Raw genomic sequence first — 23,532 nt, forward strand, 5'->3', positions numbered from 1 at the left:
GGGTTTGGTCCCCAGCTCGAAAGAAATAGAAAAAAAAAAAAAAAAAACCTTAAGATTAAAAAACAAAACAGCATGCATGCCTTCAATGCAAGTGCTTGGGTGATAGACACATGTGAATCTCTGCAAGTTCGAGAACAGCCAGAGCTGCATGGTGAGGGCTACATAGAAAACAGCAATAAACAACAGCAGCATTTTAAACACCGTGAAGCTCTTAACCTTATATAATATTTAGAAGAAAATACGCTCACTGGATGTATTGGCACACATTTGTAATCTCAGTACTCACGAGGCAGAATTTGAGTGTAGCTGGACTATGAGGTCAGTCCTTTTCTCAAACAAAAGAAATGGTATTCTTAGGAACTCTGGCACAATATTTTCAACTTTTAAAAATTTATTTTTATTTTATGTGCATTGGTGTTTTTACCTGCATGTATGTCTGTATGAAGGTGTCAGATTCCTTGGAACTGGAGTTGTAGACCATTGTGAGCTGCCATGCGGATATTGGGAATTGAACTTAGGTCCTCTGGAAGAGCAGCCAGTGTTTTTAAACCACTGAGCCATCTCTCTAGCATCCACATTTTAAAAAAGAGCTCTTTTTGAGGACTATGATCTAAGTGTTTGCCGTGCAAGCCTGAGGACTACTAGAGTTTGGGTCCCTAGAACCCATATAAGTGCCAGGTGGGGGCTGGAGAGATGGCTCAGTGGTTAAGAGCACTGACTGCTCTTCCAGAGGTCCTGAGTTCAAATCCCAGCAACCACATGGTGGCTCACAACCATCTGTAATGAGATCCGATGCCCTCGATGCCCTCCTCTGGTGTGTCTGAAGACAGAGATAGTGTACTCATATACATTAAATAAATAAATTTAAAAAAAAAAAATAAGTGCCAGGTGGGGATGGCAGATTGCCAGTAATTCTAGCCCACCAGATGAGTGCCTACGAAGACTTAGTGATTGATGCTGGTGAGCTCTGGGTTTGATTGAGAGGCTCTGCCTCAAGGATGCCATCAAGGATGATTCCTAAAACCAACTTTGGACCTCTACATGCTCAGGCACCAATGCCCCTGATACATGCAAACATGCAAGCTCAAGGCATAAACTACAGGAAAATTGAAAAAGGAAAAAAAAACTTTTAATTAAGGGAGTTTTAGTAGATTTTAATTATATAGTTTATTATTTTTGTGTACCTGTTAGAAGGAAAAAAGGCTAGAGAGTTGACTATGTTGGTAAAGTGCCATGCAAGCATTGGGCCCAGGTTTGATCCTCTAGAACCATCATCCAAAACCTGGGTACAGTGGTATGTGCCTATGATTTGAGCACTAGGAAGGCAAAACCACGAGGGTCCATGAGCTGTGTTGGTCAGCTAATCTAACCAAATTGGCCAGCTTCAGAAAGAAACCTCGTGTGCAGTAGTAGTAATGTGTCACTCAAAGTGATGATGAAGTAGTTTCATTTAGGTTCACTGTAATCCAGGTTGACCTTAAACTCAGATCCTTCTGTTTTAGTCCCCAAGTGTTGGGATTATATGTGTGCTGGGATTACAAATGACCTGGAATCATAGATATGTGCATGACTGGCTCCAGTATTATCAGTGTAAAAGTCAGTGATTTGGTATTTGTGACAACTTTAGAAACAATATAAGCAGTTTAGTTTTAAAATTTTTGATATTTTGCAGTATACTGTATACCATGTGTGTGTGTATTTATGTCTTCTACGTGCATGTGTGCGCATATGAGTATGAAGGCTAGCGGAGGATATTTGGTGTTTTCCTTAGTTGATTTCTCCTCCTCCATCACCATCACCATCACAATCACCATCACCATCACCATCATCATCCACAGGGTCTCACTGAACCTGAACCTGGTTTGGATGGACTGCCTGTCTAGCAAGTCCTAGGAATCTCTGTCTCTGCATTTTTATAATGTCCATTTACAAAACAATAGTAGTAGATTCCTCTCTGGGGCTTATGACATTCTGAGAGCCATGGGCTTCTGTCCCAAGTTCAGTACTAGGCATAGATTCCCTTCTTTGGAGAAGGCCTCTAGTCAGAAAGTGTCTGGTTTACCTCCATCACTTTCACGGCACTATTGCTCTAGGGAACACATTATACCGAGCACTGGAATTACAGGATTCAGGATCCACTGCTGTAGAATAACACCTTTGATGGCTTTTCTCCTCCTGCGTAGCACCTACTGGCACTATGAAAACTAGCCATCAGGAAGGAAAATTTCAGGTTGGTTCCACCTTGATTTCTTTTGTGTCCTACAACTAAAGTGTTGTGACATCAGTAATAGGGTCTTACCATGCTGTTCTAGTAGGTAGCCAAGAACAATGACAATTGCCTATGTTATTTTTGGCATCCCTGACCACTGATGGTTTCATTTAATAACCCATGTCTTCTGAGGGAAACATTGTCTACTCACTCAGGGTATTTGTGTTTAAAGCCCCTGCCCGTAAAAAACCAGAACCCCCCCCCATTTTAGCTTTCCAAGTAGTGAGTTTCAATAAGCATTTCCAACATATACTTTGTTTTCCTCTTCACCATCCACTCCCGTGTTTTTGTTTTTATTTTTTTAAATCAGATCCTATTACAGGTGGTTGTGAGCCACCATGTAGTTGCTAGGAATTGCTTTTAACTACTGAGGCATCTCTCTAGCCCTCTACACCCATCTTCGTCCCATTAAACTTACTGTTTTATTGTGTCTGTCCATCCATCCATCCATCTGTCCGTCCTTCCTTCCCTTCCTTCCTTTTTTTTGAGACTTTTTTTTTTTTTTTAAACATAGTCCTGGTTGTTCTGGAACTCATTATCTGACCAGGCTGGCCTAGAACTCTCAGAGATCAGCCCTTCTCTGCCTCCCCAGTGCTGGGTTTAAAGGTGTGTGCCATCCCTATCCCCAGCAGTTTTTTTTTTTTAAAACTTGGGTTTTGTTTTGTTTTGACTGGGAATTAAACTCAGGTCCTTGTGCATGCAAGGCAAGTGTGTACTGACTGAGCTATCTTTTTAGCCTCTGCAGTTTTTTTTTTTTTGAAAGATTTATTTATTTTATGTTATGTGGGTACACTGTCGCTGTCTTCAGACAGACCAGAAGAGGGCTTCATCCGATCCCATTACACATGGTTGTGAGCCACCGTGTGGTTGCTGGGATTTGAACTCAGGACCTCTGGAAGAGCTGTCAGTGCTCTTAGCCACTGAGCCATCTTTCCAGCCCAACAATTTTTTTTAAGAGACTTTTTTTCCTTCTTTCTGTCACGGAACTCAGTTGATATCTTTGCCACAGTATCACAAGTGTCTGGGTAAAAGGCTAGATACAAACTCCTATTAAATACTTTTTAAGGCTGCTGTGTGTGACCATTTGGATTATGCAGTTTCATATGTGAGCAGCAAACCATAATAACCTTCTTTAGCTTGGGTTTGCTTTTTCTCTTTTCTACTTTCTACCTCCTCCCTTCATCTCTGACCTCCTTCCCTCTTTATCTTTACTCCCTCCTCAGCTTCTTCCCTTTTTTCATTTTTACATTTCTGTCCTTTGTATTTCCTATAAAGCACTCGTTCTTATTTTCCCAATAATAGTTACTTCATTATTGTTCCCTTGTTTTGCTTCCTTTGTATTATATTAAAATCAGCTTGAAGACATTTTTAGTGGTAGTTAAGACCAAAATTGGGCCATGTTGGGATAGTAGATACAGTTACATCCCAGATGTTTTTTAATTTTAGTGTATTTTATTATTTTAAGATATATTTTAATTTTAAAGAAATTAAAAACAGAAAAGATGACTGGGACTATTCAGTGGTAGAATGCTTATGTAGCATGTGTGAGAGCCTGGGTTCAACCCCCAAACACCACATGGTGACTGATGGTGGACCGACTGCAAGAGAATGTCAGAAACTGGAATGTAAGTGTTGCTACCATTTAATTACTCTTCCTTGCTCTGAGACTAATCCATGCTCCTTTCCCAGACACATGCAGCAGTAAGTTGAGAGAGAGAGAGGGGTGGATGCCCTCATTTCACTGGTCAGCCACATTGCCACCAACAGTCCTTAAACAGCCTCGTTCTTAGGATTATGAGCAGATCACATATTATCTGGCTACATATTCTGACCTGGTATTCTTCACTTTGTCTTGACATTGTTTGACCAAGATTATGTTTCTACTTAACAGGTTTCTCCACACATAAAAGATCTTTTTAAAAATACGGAGAAGAATGGCAGCAGAAACACAGACACTAAACTTTGGGCCTGAATGGTGAGTTTTCAGTCTCGTCCTGTTTGGTATCGGATGACATGTTTACTAGTGTGACACATCCAGGTGTTGGGTGGCATGTAAATACACATATTTCTGAGACTTGGTTTCATGTGTATAGCTAAAAAATGTGACTAGATTATAGTAACTTAAATTTGGTAAAGGACTGCATTTTTCTAATTGAATTTTTTCATGGTTTGGTTAGGTATTGATAATGAAATTAAAACTATAATTTACTACCCTAGAACATTAGTTTTGAGCCTTTGTATATATCTAAATAATTTTGCATATTTATAAGCTATAATAGTAATATTTGATATCTATGTTTTCTGCTACAATGTTTTCTGCTATAAATATACCTATTAAAAAGTTTTAATAAAGCATTTGAAATTTTTTATTGATGGGCTAGGTAGGTGGTCCAGAATTAGTACTGGCTATTAGCAGTAGCCCATCTAGAGCTGAGTTAGCATTTGCCATAATAACAATTAATTGACCTTTGAGTCTCTTACAGATATGTTTGGACCCCGAATATGGAATTCTCATGGAATTTTGAGATCCATCACATTATAGTGTGGCTTTCCCCCCCTCTTCTTCTTTTCCCCCCAATGTTGGTGATTGAAGATCCTCTCTTCAGTGGCGTGAATAATGATAGTTTATTTTCCATTCATACTTGGAACAAACCCCTTTGGTAATGTCAAAGGCAGTACCTAAACCAAGAATTGGAGTAGTAGTAGTAACATTCTTTATGTTTAAGTAGTAGTTTTTAAGATTTCTGTAAGAGGTCCTTGTTAGAGCAGTCTTACAAACTACCTGCTCATACATACTTCTTTTGATATGTAATTCCTAGACAGTCTTAACCTTCATAGTTAGCATTCAGAAACTGAAGGAGAAAGCATTTGAAGGTCTGAGAACCAACTGCCTATAGTTTGAGTTTATTTTCAAATGTTGATCTAAACAATGCTGCACCTGTTTCAGTTATTTTATATTTAAAAAATAATTTTCTTATTATTAAATCATTTTGTTTCTATAAAAATCAGGAATTATAAGTAAGCAAGGAAAAGATATAATTACCTTAATTTGATCCTTAGTACACACTGTACATATCTTCATGTACCTTTCCAAGTGGTTTTATGTATCTTGTTTGTATATATGTATATTTTATTTTCACAAAACCGGATCATATTGTGCATTCAATCTTGTAACCTTTAAAAAGCTAAGTAAAAAAAAAAAACTTTTAATAAATGTTTTTTGGTTCTATTTAATAGTTTCATTGTATGGATGTACTATCATTTAACCAATTCTCCAGATGGAGCATGTAGAGGCTGTTCTCAGCCATTAGTATTATAGAAACTTTTTACCATTCTTATAGCGAAATCTTTATTCATATCATAGTAACTTTTTAAACCAGGTGGATTTAAATGCTTATAGTTCACTTTGTAAACAGTGGTTTGGGCAGCTGTTCTGCCATTATTATTACTTTTCTTTTGTATTTATACATCCTATACATTTTTCTTTGTAAAACCATGATTAAAATTGTTAAGTAATTTAAAGTTTTCTTAAAGCACTTGATAATAATATGTAGTGGAAATGCAACACCAGAAAATTTAGCCAAAACTAAAGAATTAAAACCAAAACAACCAGACTGGTGATATTCCTGAGTTTGTTTAACACCTTCTATCTCTGGTTGGCATGTGGAATCCTGTTAGAGTGTAAGTAAAGTTTTTGTAAATAAAGTTTTATTGGAAGACAGCATGTTCTTTTTTGTTTCCATGTTACCTTGATGCTTTTGTGCTACTCTGGCAAGGATGAGTAGTTAGTTCTATCAGAGGTTGTCTAATTCTCAGAGCTTGTACATTTCTGTTTTGGTCCTTTGCAGAAAGTTTGCTGTCCTACAACATGTGCTACCAAACATTAAATCATTTCCAGGTGTCTCTTTGCCATTGGTTCAATCTGTCAGTAGTGCCTTACATGTCCTCCTTATTGTTACCCTGACGTATTGTATAGTGCTTAATTTTAACTGAGATAACTTGAGCAGAGGATAGTTATTAATTCCATTCCTAAATCGAGTTGTTACCTAGGCTAATTGTGTAAGCATTAGTAGCGAGGAGCTTTTACTGAATCAACTGATATGCAGATAATCTGAGGCGTGGGGAGCTGCGTAGGCACAGCCTTCTGCGTGTCATCCATGAATTCTATCCAGCCAAGACAGTTTATGAGGTCCTTAAACCACTGAGTACTCCTGAGCTAGAAAGCTGCCATGTGATTGGAGACAGTTGGCATGTTTCCATGTAACATGTTCATTATAGATATTGGTATGAGGAATTGTGTTCATGATAGTTGAGAATCAACAAATAGAGTGATTATGTTGAGTCACTTTGTAACTCTGAACCATATTAAAACATTTAATGAAATTTTTTATATTGAAGTTATCAATGCTTAATAAGCAATGCATAAAATAAAATTTTATGTTTTATTTTTAAAAATTTACTGATAATTGAAAACTTAATCTTCCCATTTCTCCCTCTAGTCCTATCTGGGGCAGTTGTGTTAATAGAAGAACCTTGAAAATTGTGGGGAAGGACCATACCTATGTAGCCTTCCTAAAGCCAACAGAATCATTAGGTTGTAGATTGTTTATTTAGGATAAGGAAACACATTACAGATTCACCAAAATAGTTTAAAAGGATATGACAGATTTAATGAAGAAAATCATTTCTAGGTATTAAAGCAATACTCAACTTTTAAATGCCTTTCTTCAAATATTGCTTTAGAATTTCTGACTGTACAGTTTGCCCCCTCTCTTACTCCCTAAGTCCTTTAGTGTTCTATATCAAAATGTGATCTGCTAAGTACTTTTTGCTCATAACACAACCTCTAGTTCCCACTAGACTGTGAGCTCCATCGTGAGCAGGCATTTGGTCTGGATTATTGTATGGCTTGTTACTGCTGTAGTTCCAGTGCCTGGCTCATAGGCACTCAATAAATGCTTATTAAATGAATGAGTGAACTGATGGAAAGTAAAGTTGTTTTCAGTGTTTTGTTATTGTAAATGATATATGTATACTTATGAATGATTTTGTTTATATTCTGATCATTTTCCTTGGGTTAGTTTCCTTGAAGTAGAACTGTTAAATCAAAAGTTGGATTTTTAATTTAAGGTTTGGATAACACTTCACAGATTAACCACCAGAAGGATAGTGTATAAACTTAATTCACTTTCTTCGGTGTTTATGTTGCCTTTGACAAACCTTTTTGTTTGTTTATTTGAGATAGGATTTCTCTTTGTAGCCCTGGCTGTCCTGGAACCTCTGTTCACCAGGCTGGCCTTGAACTCAAAGAGTTCCACCTGCCATTGCCTACTGAGTGCCTAAGTTTTGTTGTTAAATATTTTTGATTTAGATTATGTCTTCTAGATTTTGTGTGTGTGTGTGTGTGTGTGTGTGTGTGTGTGTGTGTGTTGATTGTAGTAACCTGAAAATCAGGAGGAAATAGTAGTACAGAAAAAAAGTCCTGCCTCTCAGAGAGTCTTTGCTGACATGTGAGTTTATATCCTGTGATATTTTCTTTGCAAATGTGTATTTCAAAACACCTCAAAATCAAATTTTACTTGAGAAAGATTTAAGGATCAGATATCTATTTAGATAATTCCAGATAACTTTTTTTTTTCTATCCAGATGACTTTATTATAGGGAGAAAAATTACAGACACCTTGCTTCTGGGGAAGAAGCATAGGAAACTCCCTTGGAGTTTCTCGAATCGCCCCCATCGCCCTCAAAGAAGTCTCAGGTCTTTGCTTACAAAAGAGAGGGAGCAACCCCCTCCCACCCACCCAACACTTCATTTATATTTTTGTTAAAATAGTTAACATCTGTTTTTTTTTTCTTCCCCAATTTGACTGTCTTAGGAAAGAATCAATTTTACTATTAACAACAGTTCTTTCTCAGTTTTGGTCAGTACACCAGAGTTACTAGGCACTCCACAAGCTTCCATAGGAAGAAGACATTCAAGCTTTATTGGCAAAGGTGGATAGGGGCAAGAGAATGTAACTGAGGCTGCTAGATGTTCATACTCAGCGAGAAAAAGAGAAGTTCTGTCAGATGGCCCTCTTAGAAAGGGCTAAAGGGACAGAGAGTGAGCTGCTAGCCAAAGGAGCTGTGTTTTAGAAGAAAATATTAAGATTTGTTTAAAAGACAAAATCCAATTGACAAGTGCCTGAGGTGCCTGCTACGGCCCCAGCCCCATCCCTCCCCAGCGTTTCTAGCATTGAGTCACATTCTGCTTCTCTTTCCTATACGCGGTCCTTAGTGTCTTTCTTTTTACTCTGTTCCTGATAAAGGTTCAGAAAAGTATTTAAGTAATTCTGACTGAAGAAGGGGCGTGTTGAAAGACAAGGATGCAGGAGATTGCAGGTTTAAGACATAAACTTCAAGACATTTGCCTTTTCTGTAATATGAAGTGTGGGAGAGGTGAGCTTGGAGGCACAACTTTCATGTGACTTGTTGGAGTTTATATGGCCATTGTGTACCAACAGAGAATCAGAGAGTTTTAGTCACATTTGTATTTGAAATGAGAAATGTAGAAGATAGAATAAGAACAATTGTATCGCTCAAGATGTTTACAAAAATAAAGGTGTGAATAACTGGAGATAGTGTGAGAGATTTAGTCGAGATACCGTGAGTGGGTTTAGAAGATGGGAGAAGGTAAAGTGTGAGCCCTGAGGATGGAGTGATGGAGAGATGTGGATAAAAAGCTGACAATGAGTAAGGGGTTGGGCATATCGGACCCTATAGACTATGTATGGTTGTATGTAAAGAACTGCCTCTAATGGAGAGATCATAGCATGACTAGAAAATCAAAAGCTTACGTAGAAGTGGTGTTTGGTTCCCAGGCTGCCACACAAATGGTGGACATTCCAAACTGTTTTATAAGTTGAAATGAATTTTGAATAGCATTTAGCAAAAGTTTGGAGAACATTGTAGGGTTTTGGAAAGTCTTATGTCTGGTCCCTATCTCTTATTACATATGGTAGGACAGACTTTTGTAGGCTGGAAGGTCACAGGATTAGAATCTTTGTCTTGTTGTGTTTTATTTATTTATTTATTTATTTATTTATTTATTTATTTATTTATTTATTTGCAGTGTTAAAGCACTTTATAGAGTAATGCAGTGATGAGAGAAGCCAGGTTGTATTGGGATTGAAATTATATGGAGATAAGGAATCTGGGACATCTCTAGAATGAAAGATGAACGGTTCAGAGCTACACGTATGGTGCTATGCTATTAAGTCACCACTATACATGTGTTATATTTAAAGACTAGGGAAGATCATGGAGATCAGACTCTAGAAAAGAAGATTGTATGTATGGAAGTGGTTAAAGGTCACTGGTGTGCTTTGGGGAGGGATATTCCTTCATGCCGTATCTGGTGAGGGGGGTCTTGGAATGACTTTTGAGTCAGATCACAGTGCTTATTCCAGCTCACTAAACGATTGCTTCAACTTTTCACAGATACTAGAGAGGGAGCTTGGAGAGTGTCACTGTTAGTGAATATGGTGCCTGTAAGAAGTTCTTGGTCCTTTTTGGGAAGTCATTGAGGTTCATAGGAAGGGACAGGGTAGTAAATGAATTCCCAATTCATTTTGGGAAACTTGATATGAGGAGCTGTTTTAGAATTAGGACTCGTAGGTTATGAGGGAGTTTCTGGTAAAACATGGTGACTTCGGAGTCACCAGGATTTTCACACGAACTAGCTTAGGTGTGCCCTCTGGTGTTGGGAAGAATATTGGCTTAGTATCATATGGAAGATATCAAAACTAATTTCTAATATTTTGAAGTTAATGCCTGGCAAATAAATTGGCTATTCAAAATAAAAATTGGAATCTCATAAGTATAACATAGTCATTTAAATCCTAGAAATCCTAGGCTTGAATCTCAGTTCTTTGTGACTGCTCAAATGCATTAACCTCCCCACCTCCCTTTTTCTTTTTCTTTTCAGTGCTAGGGACAGAACCCAAGGTATTCTGTATGCTTAGCCAATGCCCTGTCACTGTGCTTCATACTTCTTTTGTATTGCAGTTCTTATAAAGTTCTTATAAGTTAGAGCAAATAAGCAACATGGATACATCATTTCCCAGCCTTTGTTCTTAGATGCAAACTGCCTACTTTTTCAGGGCAGTCCAATCCACCATTGTTTATCATGTGCATGAGCACGTTTATGGAGATTGAGGGGTGAACATGGAGACCAGAGGTCAACATCGAAGTTCTTTGTACTTTAGCTAGCTAGCTTGCTTTCTTGCCTATCTGTCCGTCCGTCCGTCCGTCTGTCCATCCATCCATCCTATGACAGGTTATTATTGAACTTAGGATTTGATTGAATAGATAGGCTGCCCAATAAGACAGCTTCTACTTCCTCCACCCTTCTGTGTTCACCTCTTCTGAGCTGTGAATTGTAAGCATTAAAAAATGGGTGTGTGGGAATCTGAACTCATGGCCTAGCAAGTGCTTTAGCTACTGAGTTATATCTCTAGCAGACAGTACAACTCTTGAGATTCGGATGGGAAGCAATTTCTTGAAGGTCTTTATCAGTGGTTGCCTTACTATTTATTTATTTATTTATTTATTTATTTATTTATTTATTTATTTATTGTATATGAGTACACTGTAGCTGTCTTCAAATACAACTGAAGAGGGCATCTGATCCCAATACAGATGGTTGTGAGCCACCATGTTGTTGCTGGGAGTTGAACTCAGGACCTCTGGAAGAGCAGTCAGTGCTCTTAACCACTGAGCCATCTCTCCAGCCTCGGTTGGTTTACTCTTTTGTGGAGTGTTTTTCTGTCTCTAATGTCTTCTGGACACTGAACCACACCTCTCTCAAGATTAATTTGAAAGTAAACAAAAGACCAAGACCAATTCAGTAGTAGTGAGTGAGTGCTCCTAGTTCTTCCTTTGGAGAAATGGGGGATTCTTAGACTGATGCAAGAAATGAAAAAAGATGACCTGGAACACATGGTACTAGATAGAAAATAAACTGTTAAAAAGACTTAATAGGGTCATGTCCAAAGGGCCCACCAGGAGCCATTCGAAGAGTTTTTTACTAATTAGTAATGAGATAGTGGGAGCATTGTAAAGAGTAGTTTCAGTGAATCTAAATATATTAAGAAGTAATATGTTAGTTAATGTTGGATTTTTTTTTTTTGAAAATAAGAGACAGGGTTTTTTTTCCTTCCTTTCCTGTGTAAGCTATAACATTGAATCACTGTGCCAAATGGTGTAAGAGATAAGTTTCTCTTTGCAGAAATGCTATAAGAGAAAAAATGGTGCAATAGAATAGAACCACTTGGCAATAGCTGTAGTGAAGTTAGGGATCCAGGGGTAGATTATCAGTACATGCTAGCTGTAGAGAGCACCAACCAGGCAAGCTGTGCCTTGTGATGGATAATATACTACCACAGGCAAGGAGGGATTGCTAAAATAACAACACATCTTACTAGTCTTTACACACTTGTCAGTTTAAATGAAGAAGAGAGAAGCTTTAAAAACCTCGTCATAGAAGACCAGCATATTCAGACTTTAAATTAAACTGAGATAATTTACATATAAAATGAAAGGACAAGAATTTTCCTCAAAATAGCTTCTAAGGCATAGTGGACTGATACAGAGAGCCAAGTTGGCCATGGATTGCTGATTTTGAATGTGAGTGATTGGTACATTTGAGTGTGTTAATGTGCTTTGTGATACTTTCTTATGTTTTCAGAATTGTCTGTTTTAAAACAGGATAAGAAGCTAGAAGCAGTCTCTGTACTTTACTAGTGTCTATTCTTTCAGTATTCTCTATGTAAACCTATTTACTGTGCATGTATCATTTTTGAATAATGGGCAGATATTTACTCCACTTTAGTCTTCATGTTGATTTTAAATACTTAGCACTTTAGAGGATCTATTTTAGAATATCTGTTGGATTTTCCTTTAGGATATAACCTCTGAATTAAAGCAACTAAGTCTATTTCAGATATCTGGTGTCTGATACTAAACAGAACTGTGGGTAGCCTCAATCAATCAGTTGTTTCTAGTGTAGTACAAACCATTCACCTCATGCCATTCATTCATTCATTCATTCATTCATTCATTCATTCATTCATTTATTTTGTTTTTGAGACAAGAGTCTCTCTGGGTAGTCCTGTCTTGGCAGTAGACCCTCCTGGCCATGAACTTACAGAGATTCTCCTACCTTGACCTCGAAGAACTGGGAATAAATGTGCTACCATGGCTGGCTAGTAGTAGCTTTCTTTTGCTAGTTTTGCTGACTAACCCTTTCCTGTCCCAGGTTGATTTTCATAACATTACTTTGGGTTGGGTAGGTTATTACCACTACTATAGTACTACTAAGTAGGTTCTCCAACAGCTTAGTTAAAGGAACTACCTAGCTGCTGGTGTGAATACAGCTCTGGGTTTGACCCAGGCATTGCCTAAAACTGGGCTTGCATTGAGGGCTTTATGTAGGAGGCAATGACAGGAGGATTAGAAGTTTATGGTTGTCCTTGGCTACATAGTGGTGAGTGCAAGTCACCCTAAGCTGTGTGAGACCTTGTCTCAAAAACAACCAGCTCCAAAATCCAAATCCCAAATTATTATTGTTACTTATTTTAGTAGTACTGAGATCAAACCTAGGAGCTATGCTGATCACTCAAGAGACTTTTAAAATTACTTTTGATTGTAAGTTTCTGTATTTAGCTTTCTCTTTTATGTTCCATACCTTACTAAATATTTTAGCTCTTGTCAGAAGCTAAAGAACTTTTAAAGTCTCAAAGTCTTTCTTGGAAGTGGCTATTGCAGTTTATAATCCTAATCACCTTCTGTATTTCTCTTTTTAGTCTTGGCTGTCAGTCAGAAAGTCCAAGGACACTTTCATGCATTCATACTCCTTTAAAATATTTTTAATTTTGTGTGTATGCACGTGCGTACAGGCTTTGGCTCTTCTGGATCTAGTTACAGGCCCTTGTGAGATGCCTGATGTAGGTGCTGGGAACCAAACTCAGCTACTATGCAGGAGCAGTATGCACTCTCAATTGCCAAGCCATCTCTCTAGTCTTGATCTTTTAAAAGATTAAAAATTATTGTTTTTGTGTGTATGTGTGAATGGGTTTATGTGTATGTAGGTATATATATATGCACATGGCTTTAGCCCATGTGGAGGTCAGAGGACAGGTTCAGAGTTGGTTTTCTTCTCACCTTTTTGTTGCCTTCCAGGGACTGCATTCTTGCCTGTAGGTTTTTGAGCAAGTGCCCTTACCTGCTGAGTTTCTATTGCTTCACATCCTCACCAATATTTAATAAACTTACTCTGAGTCTAATGCTCTCCCTGGTTTTGTAGTTTGGTAAAAAACAAACACACACCACCAACAAAAAGTGTCTTATTTCCAAACTTGAAGCTTCTTAGAGACAACTGTGACATCCTGTAGGCATTAGAACTGCTCAGTTACCTCTTTCCGTCTAGTTAGCACTTAGTGAACTTCTCATGTGCCGTGGCAGTCACCTCTTACCGTCTAGTTAGCCCTTAGTGAACCTCTCATGTGCCGTGGCAGAGATTTGTGTGAAAGGTAAAAATCTTTGCTGCTTAAGATAACAGAGTTTTTGGTTTTTTAAAAGAACTGCAAAAAACCTATAGTGTCAGAATATCTGTCACTTCATTTTATATTCTCTGTTTTTCCTATTTTAGGCTCCGTGCTCTGTCCAGTGGTGGGAGTATCACATCCCCTCCTCTTTCTCCAGCCCTGCCAAAGTATAAATTAGCAGATTATCGATATGGCCGAGAAGAAATGTTAGCACTTTTCCTTAAAGACTACAAGGTAAGGAAATACAAAACGAGTTGAGAATTGCAGCTGAGACGGGGTGAACCTAGTCTGTCTGGCCTCCTCCTTTTCCACATTGGAGTACACAGTGGGTAATAGTGACTGAGGGGTGAGCTGGCCATAGAGAAGACCCATGATGCATTCTGGGAACAGGTGACTGTGGTAGCAGAACAGTCAGCACTGTTGATAATCTCCTCCTTCTCTTCTCCGTCGTATCTCCTCCCCCTGTTGTATCTCTTACCTTTCTTCTCAGTTGGGGTCTATGAGTGAGGAAGGAGCAGCTTTCCTCTTCTGCCTTCCTTAAGTAAAATTAAAGGTTTAGTGGGGAGATGTCCTGAAATCTAACATTTGCTTTACTTAAAAAAAGACCAAGCTAAAATGATATAAAATACTTTTCTTATCTGACTAGGGCAGATAATATCTTCTGTTTTTGTCAGTTAATACTTTTTAAAAAAATTTATTAATGGGTAGGGAATCTCATATTTAGGACAGATAAAATCGCTTTAACATTTCCTTAATATCCGCTTTAAGTTAAATGTGGAGATTTTATCCTCTGTCCTGTACTTTGGAATACCAGACTCAATGTCAAATCCAAAGGAAGTGGATTCATGGGAGGAGAAGGGTAGGCAGGTGGCTGGAGTATTTTATTATTTTGAAATGGGGTCTTCAAAAGATTCTGCTGGTCTAAAAGTCCCTGTAGATCAGGCTGACCTAAAAAGAGATCCACTCTGCTTCTGCCTCCCTCTGCTGAGAATAAAGACACGTGCTGCCATGCCTGGCTATGTCTAGAGCTTTTTAATGTAAGTACTGCATAATTAACAGAAATTAATTGTAATCAAATTAGCTCATTGCTAAAAAAGGGTGCCTTTTTTTGGGTTTATCTTCTTGCAATTGGAGAAATAGCAATCTCTGGCCTTGTGTTTATCACACAGATACCTTTTGACCTTCTGGAGAAAGAATTTCTGCCTATCCTACAGGAGGAGCCCTTGCCGCCATTGGCTCTAGTACCCTTTACAGAAGAAGAGCAGGTTTGTACTTAGCTCTGAGCCTCAGGCCCAACTCTTAGTGCTTTTGATATGGTAAGGATATAGAGAGCTATCATTAAGGTCCTGGGGATAGCCCCTCATTGGCACAGGTTGCCATCTTTACTGATGCTTGCCGGATGAATGGCTCTGTCTTGTCAAGGTTTTGCTTTCTATTCTGAAGCTGTTGAGTGTAATGCAGAGATCAGAAAATCTTTCTACATTTTTTTAATTTAAATTTTTTAACTTTTATACGTATATGGGTGTTTTGCTTTTTCTATATATCTGCACCACGTAGGTGCCTGGACCCCAAAGAGACCAGAAGGGTGCACCAGACTTACAGGTGCTTGTGAGCCACCATGTGGGTGCTGGGAATTGGACCTTTGTCCTGGAAGAGCAGCCAGTGCTCTTAACTGCCAACCTGTCTCTGAAGACTTGTCTCTAGATCTTTTAAGGACATTGGGAATTATCCCTTATGAAATATTCAAGGTGAGGGGAGCTTTTTTCATAGGTAATTGACTACCTGAATTTTCAACAGTGAATTCATTTAACTACTATTTTATTATTTTTCAATTGCACATATTAATTAATTAAGTCTTAAGCTTAGAACATACCTGAACCTCTCTGCCACACTGTGCTTGTTGGTTCCTTTTTTATAGGTGTGGTGGGAATGTAAGGAAGTAAGATTTTGGTCTAGAAAATGGCAGTTTTACGTAGTGACTTGAATTGTTTATAGATGAAAGACTGAGTTCAAGGAGGTTATAGACACTACAGTGGAGGAAGCAAGATTCTTTTGGAATTCTGTATTCCATGTTAAATGAAGAATCCTCTCAACTTTGCTATTTTTTTGAGGTATAGTGTCTCTTGTAGCACAGACTGGCCTTGAATTCGAAATGTATCCAAGGATGACCTTGAACTCCTGATCCTCCCATCTGTACCACCAAGTGCTGAGGTTATACATACTGATCAGTATGTCTGATTTTATGCATTACTGAGGATCATACCCAGGGCTTTGTGCATGATGGGCAAGTGCTGTAGCCATTTGACTCTTTTTTTAAAAAATAGCTTTGATATAAAATCTCCATCATAAAGTTGACCTTTTTAAATTTTGAGACTGCCTTGAACTTACTGCATAACTGAGGATAACCTTGAACTTTTGATCCTACTTTCACTCATCTCTTAAATGTTGGAATTACAGATATGCATCACCACTCTGTAAAGCCCACCATTTTGTGTGTACAAATATACGTGCATTTTTAGGTATATGAGGAGGCCAGAGGACAAGCTCAGCATTCTTTGGGTGCTGTGCACCTTCTTTTTGTTTATTTTTAATTTTTATTGTGATTTCCCAATTGCTCATATTAACGAGTGCTTTGCATATTGACCATTCTGACCTCCCGTCTCCCCTCACCTCACCTACTCTACCCCATCTCATACATTACTCTTGACTCATCATGTTCGTGACTAACTAGGGACAGCTGTGTGACCATAGGTCTCGAGCTATCCATTGGCACTGGGTGGGTTAGAGACACAACTGAAGACAGTGATTTCAAAGCCCTCTCCCCAATGTTATTAAAGATAGTGGTTGAGAGGTAAAGGATAGACCCTATAAGCCACTTCCCTTTACTTGTCTGTTGATTGATCAAGCCTTGTGTGGGCCTAGTGCAGGACTACAGTTGATACGAGGTAATGATTACAGTAGTTTTACTAGTCTGGGGGATAGCAATGCTTGACCCTTCAGGCTCTTTTTGTACTGGATAACTCCTCTTCTTCAGGGTTTATGAGTCTTAGAGAGGCTAATAGTAATGGCTTGATTAGTGCTAGCCTATGTCTGTGACTTAATTTGAGTTTTGGGCAAACTCTCACCCCGTTTTTTGTTTTTTGTTGTTTGTCTTTTGAGACAAGGTCTCTGAATTGGAACTGACCAAGTAGGTGTGCTAGCTGGCTAGCTGGCCAGTGAGTCCCAGAAGTCTTTCTCTTCCTTCATAGCTCTGAGAGTCAAGTGTGTGCCAGTACAACTGGTTGGCAGGTTTATTCTTTTAACTTTAAGATGTATTTTAATTATTTTTTAAAAAATGATGTATCTGTGTCTGCATGCAGGCCTGTGTGCTCATATCTTATGGTGCTTGTACCTCTAGAGGCCAAAGGTCAGATCCCTGGGAGTTGGAGTTATAGGTAGTTGTGGACTGCCTAACATGGGTGCTGGGAAACAAGCTGAGTTTCTCCAGAAGATCAGTACATACTCTCAACCACTGAGCCACCTTTCCAGCCCCAGTTTGACAATTTTTATGTAGGTTTTGGGGAACCGAACTTAGATTCTAGTGCTTGGGCAAGCACTTTACCCACTGAGCTATTTCTCAGCCCCAAATTTACTATTTTAATGAGTATACACTTGTATTAGTCAGGGTTCTCTAGAGTCCCAGCACTTATGGGATGTCTCTCTACATTGAGGGAGTTTGTTGTGAGGACTTGCAGTCTGCAGTCCAGCTAACCCGACAGTGGGCGGCTGTGGATGGGAAGTCTGAGAGTCTGTAGTTGCTCAGTCCCACTGGGCTCCTTGTTTCAGCTGGGCTTCAGTAGATTCCAACAGATGTGCTGCAAAGTAAACACAAGCAGGTGAGGAAGAGTGAGTCTTCCTTCTTCCAATGTCCTTACGTTAGGTCTACAGCAGATGAGGCCCAGAGTAAAGGTGCATACGACCACGCTTTGCTTTGTCCCAGGCTGATCTTGAACTCATGGATCTCCTTGCCTCAGTCTCCTGGGATTAAAGGCGCTTACTACCTTGCCTGGGCCTAAGCTTTTCATGGCTACTGTGCCTCAAGATCTCCATGCCAAGATCCAGGTCAGAAACTTATGTCTTCCAGCCTTAGGATCTGGATCACAGGTGAGCCCTCCAATTCTGGATTGTAGTTCATTCCAGATATAACCAAGTCATCAACCAGGAATAACTATTACAACACGTTATTGGCATTTAGTATATTCACTAGAGTTCTGTAGCTAACACTGGTGTCTAATTGAAGAGCATTTTCATGGCTCTGTCCTCCCTTACTCTTGCTTCTGCTCTCCTTCCATCCCCCTCATAGTTTTCCCAGTGTGTGCTGGGATGCTTGGGTGTTGTGATCGTTTTTTCATTGTAGATTATGCTCTAGTGATACTTTTGTGCTCTGTGGTGATGTTGCTGGAGTTAACCTAGGGCCTTGTGTATGCTGAGCAAGCACTTGTCATGTTCCTCCTGCTGTGTCATTCTTGTAGTAAGTGGGGTGTCCTATAATAGTGGAACTGTTGAGTTTTAGTTCTTTGCAGGTTTTTAAAGCTCTTTTGGATATTGTCAAATCAGCTTTCATAGCTGTCGGGAACACTGCACTCCCTACCAGTAGTCTGTGATAGATTCCATTTGAGTATAGGTTTTCTAGTTCTTGGTTTTTAAGTTTTGTCCAAAATGAGTAGTTGCAGTGGTCCCCCCCCCGTGTGTGTGTGTGTGTGTGTGTGTGTGTGTGTGTGTGTGTGTGTGTGCGCGCGTGTGCATGCAGGCATGTGTGCATTTGTCAGTTTTTTTCCCATGTAGTTTAAGGTTGGCTGTAGGTTTGTTATACATACATAGCCTTGTATTTTGAGATAATGCCCTATCTGTTGTTAAGGTCGCTAGGATTTTTATTGTGAAGGTATGTTGGACTTTGTTAATTATCCTTTCTACATCGATTGAGATTATGTGATTGCTGTTCTTAAGTTTATTTATATGATATATTACACTTATTAGTTTGAGTATGTTGAACCAACCTTGCATCTCTGGGATGAAGCCCACCTGATCATGATGTATGGTCTTAATATGTTTCTGAATTCAGTTTCAGATATTTTGCTGAGAACTTTTGCATCATTTAAAAATTTACATATTTTATTAATGAGCGAGAAATCAAGTGGCTTTAATAGAAAAATGTACAGGGCTGGGGAGATAGCTGAGTGGGAAAATGATTTTCCAGCACCCACATAAAAGTTATGTGAAATGGCAATGCCTGCAGTCTCAGCTTTTGGATGTATAAACAAGAGGATCTTGGGGACTCGCTGGCCAGCCAGTTTAGCCTAAATAAAAATATCTATGTTCAGTGCGAGATTTTTGTCTCAAAAAATAAGGTTAGGGAGATAGGAAAGGGAACTGGCTCTGTGATTTAAACATGCTTGCACAGCAAGCATTTTGGATCTGAATTTGAATCCTATTAGCCATGCAAAAATTGGCTCTGCATGCCTATAATTTCAGTGATTTTTTTTTTTTTTTTTTTTTGAGGATAGAGACAGGGGGTTCTCTAGAGCTTGCTGACTAACAGCTCCAGTTTTAGCGAGAGACTCTGTCTCAAGGAGTAAGTAGAAATGTTAGGGCATGATGTCCTTGTCCGGCCTCCATACAAGTGTGTACCTGAACATACATGTGTGCATATATGACACATGTAGCACTTGTTTGCTTATATGTGTGCACTCACTTCTTCTCTGACTCTCTCTCCCTCTCTGTCTGTCCCTCCTCCAAACTCCCCCACACCCTAGTAATAAAAAGAGCAAAGGAAATTAAAAAAAGAAAAGAAAATTTAAAAAAGTTGCTCCATGTTGACTTGGCTTCTGTCTGGGTACACATACTTCACCCACATACATACATACATACATACATACATACATACATACATACATACATACACACACACACATATACACACATATATATTCGAATGTTTACATATGCATGTCTACTCATGCAATAATAGTGAACCAGGATGATGGCTCATCGAGTGAACACCCTTGCCTTACAAGCTTGTGACCTGCGTTTGATTCCTGGAGCCTTTGTTTAAAAAAGCAAAAAGATGTGTGCAATGACTCATATCTATAATCTGAGCTTTCCTAAGCAGAATAGGGGGATTAGAAAGGAGAGCAGTCTGGAGGCTCTGAGGCCAGCTACTCTGGAGTATGAAGCACAACAGCAAAAACAAGAGGGACAGAGACATGGTAAAGGGACCTGCTGTCAAACCTGACAGCCTAGGCCTGATCCCTGAGGTCCACATGGTGGAAGGAAAGAATTGAATTCTTGAGTTATTTTCTGCCCTCTATGTGTGGGCAGTGGCACGGATGTGGCTCATGCATACACACACACAGACATAGCTAAAAACAATAGGAATATATTATCAAAATACATCTTAACAAGTTAGAATACAAGAATTGATTTCCTAAAGTTGTCCTTTGACCTCTACACATGCACTGTGACGCATGCTTTCTCTGCCCCGTCAAATAATAAATAATAAAAATCTGTAAGAGCTGCTTAAAAATGGAATAATGTAGAAAACATATATACTAAAATAATAATAGTAGAGAAGTCTTCAGTCTTGTCCCCTGTATGTTCCTTTTTCTTCACAGATGGTAGTGTTAGCAGTATATATACAGATAATGTGTGTATTTATTGAGACTAGGTCCATATTGCTTAAGTTGGCTTCAAACTTGTAGACTCGTGAGTTTTCTTCTGAGCATAGATTACTTGTGGGCATCACTGTGTCCAGTTCTTGTGTGTTTTTCTAAGTAATTATGTATTTTCTTTTTTATGCAAATGGTACTACTATACATCAGTCATTATTTTGCCTTTTTGGCAAAAGCTGGTTTTATTGAAAGAATTCTTTGCTCCTTGGGGAAAAAAGGTTTCTATTGTTTTGAGTTTGCTTTCTGTTCATGTTGATGAAGTTGCAGACCCTTACTGTTCATAAATCTCTTACTGTTCTTGTCTCTGAATTTTTCTTTCATAGACATAGTCTATACTGACTTTTATTATTTATATGAATTACTTATATTTTCAGGTTTTCTGCATAGCATCTTTGAGAGATTTTTGAAAGTTCTTTCTTCATTTGTGGTTTTTAAATATACCTAAAGGGGGCTGGAGAGATGGCTCAGTGGTTAAGAGCACTGGCTACTCTTCCAAAAGACCTGGGTTCAATTCCCAGCAACCACATGGCAAACTCAGACCTGTGACTCCAGTTCCAGTGGATCTGATAGTCTCACATACATAAGCAGGAAGAACCCATGAAATAAAGATGTAAATAAACCATAAAGAAAAAATAAATATGTAGCCTAAGGCAGTGAGCCTAGGGCCTGCAGTGTGCTAGCCAAGCCCTTGATGCTAAGCTGGGATCTAACCTGGTGCACTAATTTTATATTCATTATGGCATTATCTTGTGAACTTTCATGTTGGGGGAGGTGTTTGTACACAAATTAATGAAATTACAATTTTTTTTTTTCTTAGAACATTTTTTAGGTTTCTAGGGGTAACAGTGGCCAGAAAAGCCAGATTGGGAGGATGTTTTACTCCTTGTTAAAAAAAAAAAAAATTACTGGATTTTGAATCAGAAGAATGAGTTGGAAAATCTCCCATGCCATTTCTTTTTTTTTTTTTTTTTCCAAGACAGAGTTTCTCTGTCTAGGTCTGACTGTACTGCCTTTTGTTTTTCTAGAGCAAGGTGGGCTTGAACTCACAGAGATCTGCCTACCTCTGCCTCCTGAGTGCTAGGATTAAAGGGGGCCACCATTCCTGTCCCATAATATTTCTTAAGAATGTTGTAATTGTGAATCATTGGGAAGATTGAAAAGCTTTTTTAACCATAGGCGTGAAAACTGCTGTTTTACAGCCGTGCTCAGTAAACTGGGAACGATTGAATGCCGACTTTGTTTTGAGATGTGGTTTAGATGGGTGCCTCATCATCCTTTAGGAAATATTAGAGAAGACTTCCAAGCCTGTGCTATTTAAGGTAGCCATTAAAGTTAATATTCAGGCAGTTTCCAGGTTTCACCTTTATAAACAGTATTGCATTTAGCAATCTATTGACTTACCTTTTAGGTGTATATGTAGTAGCAATTTTGCATTAAAAATGTATGAGCATTTAAAAAAATACATGAGCATTTAAATAGATGTTTAATTTGCCTTTTAAAGAGATTAAACTGTAGTTGGTACCTTAGTAACATATGAAAATGCATGTGTTTCTCTATTTTTATGCATGATACAGTTGGCTTTTATACATAGTGTTGTGCAGGATTCTGGGATACAAAATGCTGTTAGTATTTATCTTTCTTTTTAAAAAAAATTTTTATGTGTATGTATGTATGTGTTTTGGATTGCATGTATGACTGTACATGATGTGTATGCCTACTATCCACAGAGGTCAGAAGAGGGTACCTGATCCTCTGAAACTCGTGAGCTGCCATTTGATTTCTGGGAACCGAATGCAGGTTCTCTGTCAAGAGCAGCATGTGCTCTTAACCACTGAGCCACCTCTGAACCTCAACACCACCCCCACCCCCGCCCTTAAGTATTGCAATATATTGATTGAGATTTTGGGACTTTATTGTCTTGCTTAATCTTTATAAGGCCAAGACACATATTTAGTAGTCCACTGATTACTCTTAAACAAAAGGTAAGTTAATATGTGTATTTTCAACCACTTTTATTAAATTTTACTAAAATACAGCTTGAAATTGATGATTTTTGAGTTAGGTATTTCCTGTTAGCTTTTAGTTTTCAATTTTATTGTATATTTTTTGAAGTTACCTGACTGTATGATAAAGAAAACAACTTTATTTACATTGATAGTTTCTAAAAATTACTTGAACAAATTACAGTTAACAAAATTGAGAGAAAGAGAAGCAGTAAGGAGAAAAATGATCCACATACTAAAAATTCAATAATGAAAACAGTTTTAATCAGTTGCATGTTCTTTAGAAGAGTGTAGTATAGATAACATTTTAATTAATTTGGAATTTAAGAACACCAAAGATTAAAGTAGAATTGAGTTTTACAACCTTGGATAGTATTGGGAGTTGAACCCAGGGGCCTTCCTTATGCATGGTGGCCACACATTGTACCACTGACCCACATCCCAGCCTTTTTTTTTTTTTTTTCCCATTAAAGCTTGAGAGAGGATTTTACCAAGCTGATCAAGCTGACCTGGAACTTAAGGCTGCCTGTGCAGGCCTCAGCCTTGGAATCCTCCTGAGTTCTGGGATTACTTGCATGTACTTCCTCACTCTTTCTAAAGTTTACTTCTTACTCCCTTGTCTGGCGGGCTGGTTACTGCAGCCATATCCAAGGTTCCTTTCTTCATTGTATCATACCCGTGCACATCTGTGCAAATGGGTACTAGATTCTAGGTGTACAAGGTTCAGTTAATCTGTTACAACATTTTTGTTTAAATCTTCTTGCAGAATTCTCTATTACATATCCAGAATTTTATATTTTATGGTTCATCTTGTTTAATACTTGTTACCTTTTCCTAAGCCTCTTAATTTATTCAGGTGTATTAACAGGCATATTTTAAACCCTGCCCTTCCCCTTTCCCATGTGGTTACCCACTTCCTATTCTAACTGTGCTTGATTATATTCCAGATTGGCTCTGTGTGTTAATGC

General features: G+C 38.5%; 1 protein-coding gene across 3 annotated transcripts in view; it reads left to right on the plus strand.

Moving 5' to 3' along the window:
* Window positions 1-23,532, plus strand: part of Gigyf2 (GRB10 interacting GYF protein 2) — a 125,435-nt gene that overhangs the window by 24,349 nt on the left and 77,554 nt on the right. For all 3 annotated transcript variants that reach the window (XM_032901560.1, XM_032901557.1, XM_032901556.1), the window contains 3 exons: window positions 4,161-4,244; window positions 13,959-14,088; window positions 15,024-15,119. In XM_032901560.1, the coding sequence (XP_032757451.1) occupies window positions 4,204-4,244; window positions 13,959-14,088; window positions 15,024-15,119 (267 nt within the window). In that variant the 5' untranslated portion in view covers window positions 4,161-4,203. The remainder of the gene's footprint in view (window positions 1-4,160; window positions 4,245-13,958; window positions 14,089-15,023; window positions 15,120-23,532) is intronic.

Source organism: Rattus rattus, chromosome 4 (genome assembly GCF_011064425.1).
Source record: "Rattus rattus isolate New Zealand chromosome 4, Rrattus_CSIRO_v1, whole genome shotgun sequence".
Lineage (NCBI taxonomy): Eukaryota > Metazoa > Chordata > Mammalia > Rodentia > Muridae > Rattus > Rattus rattus.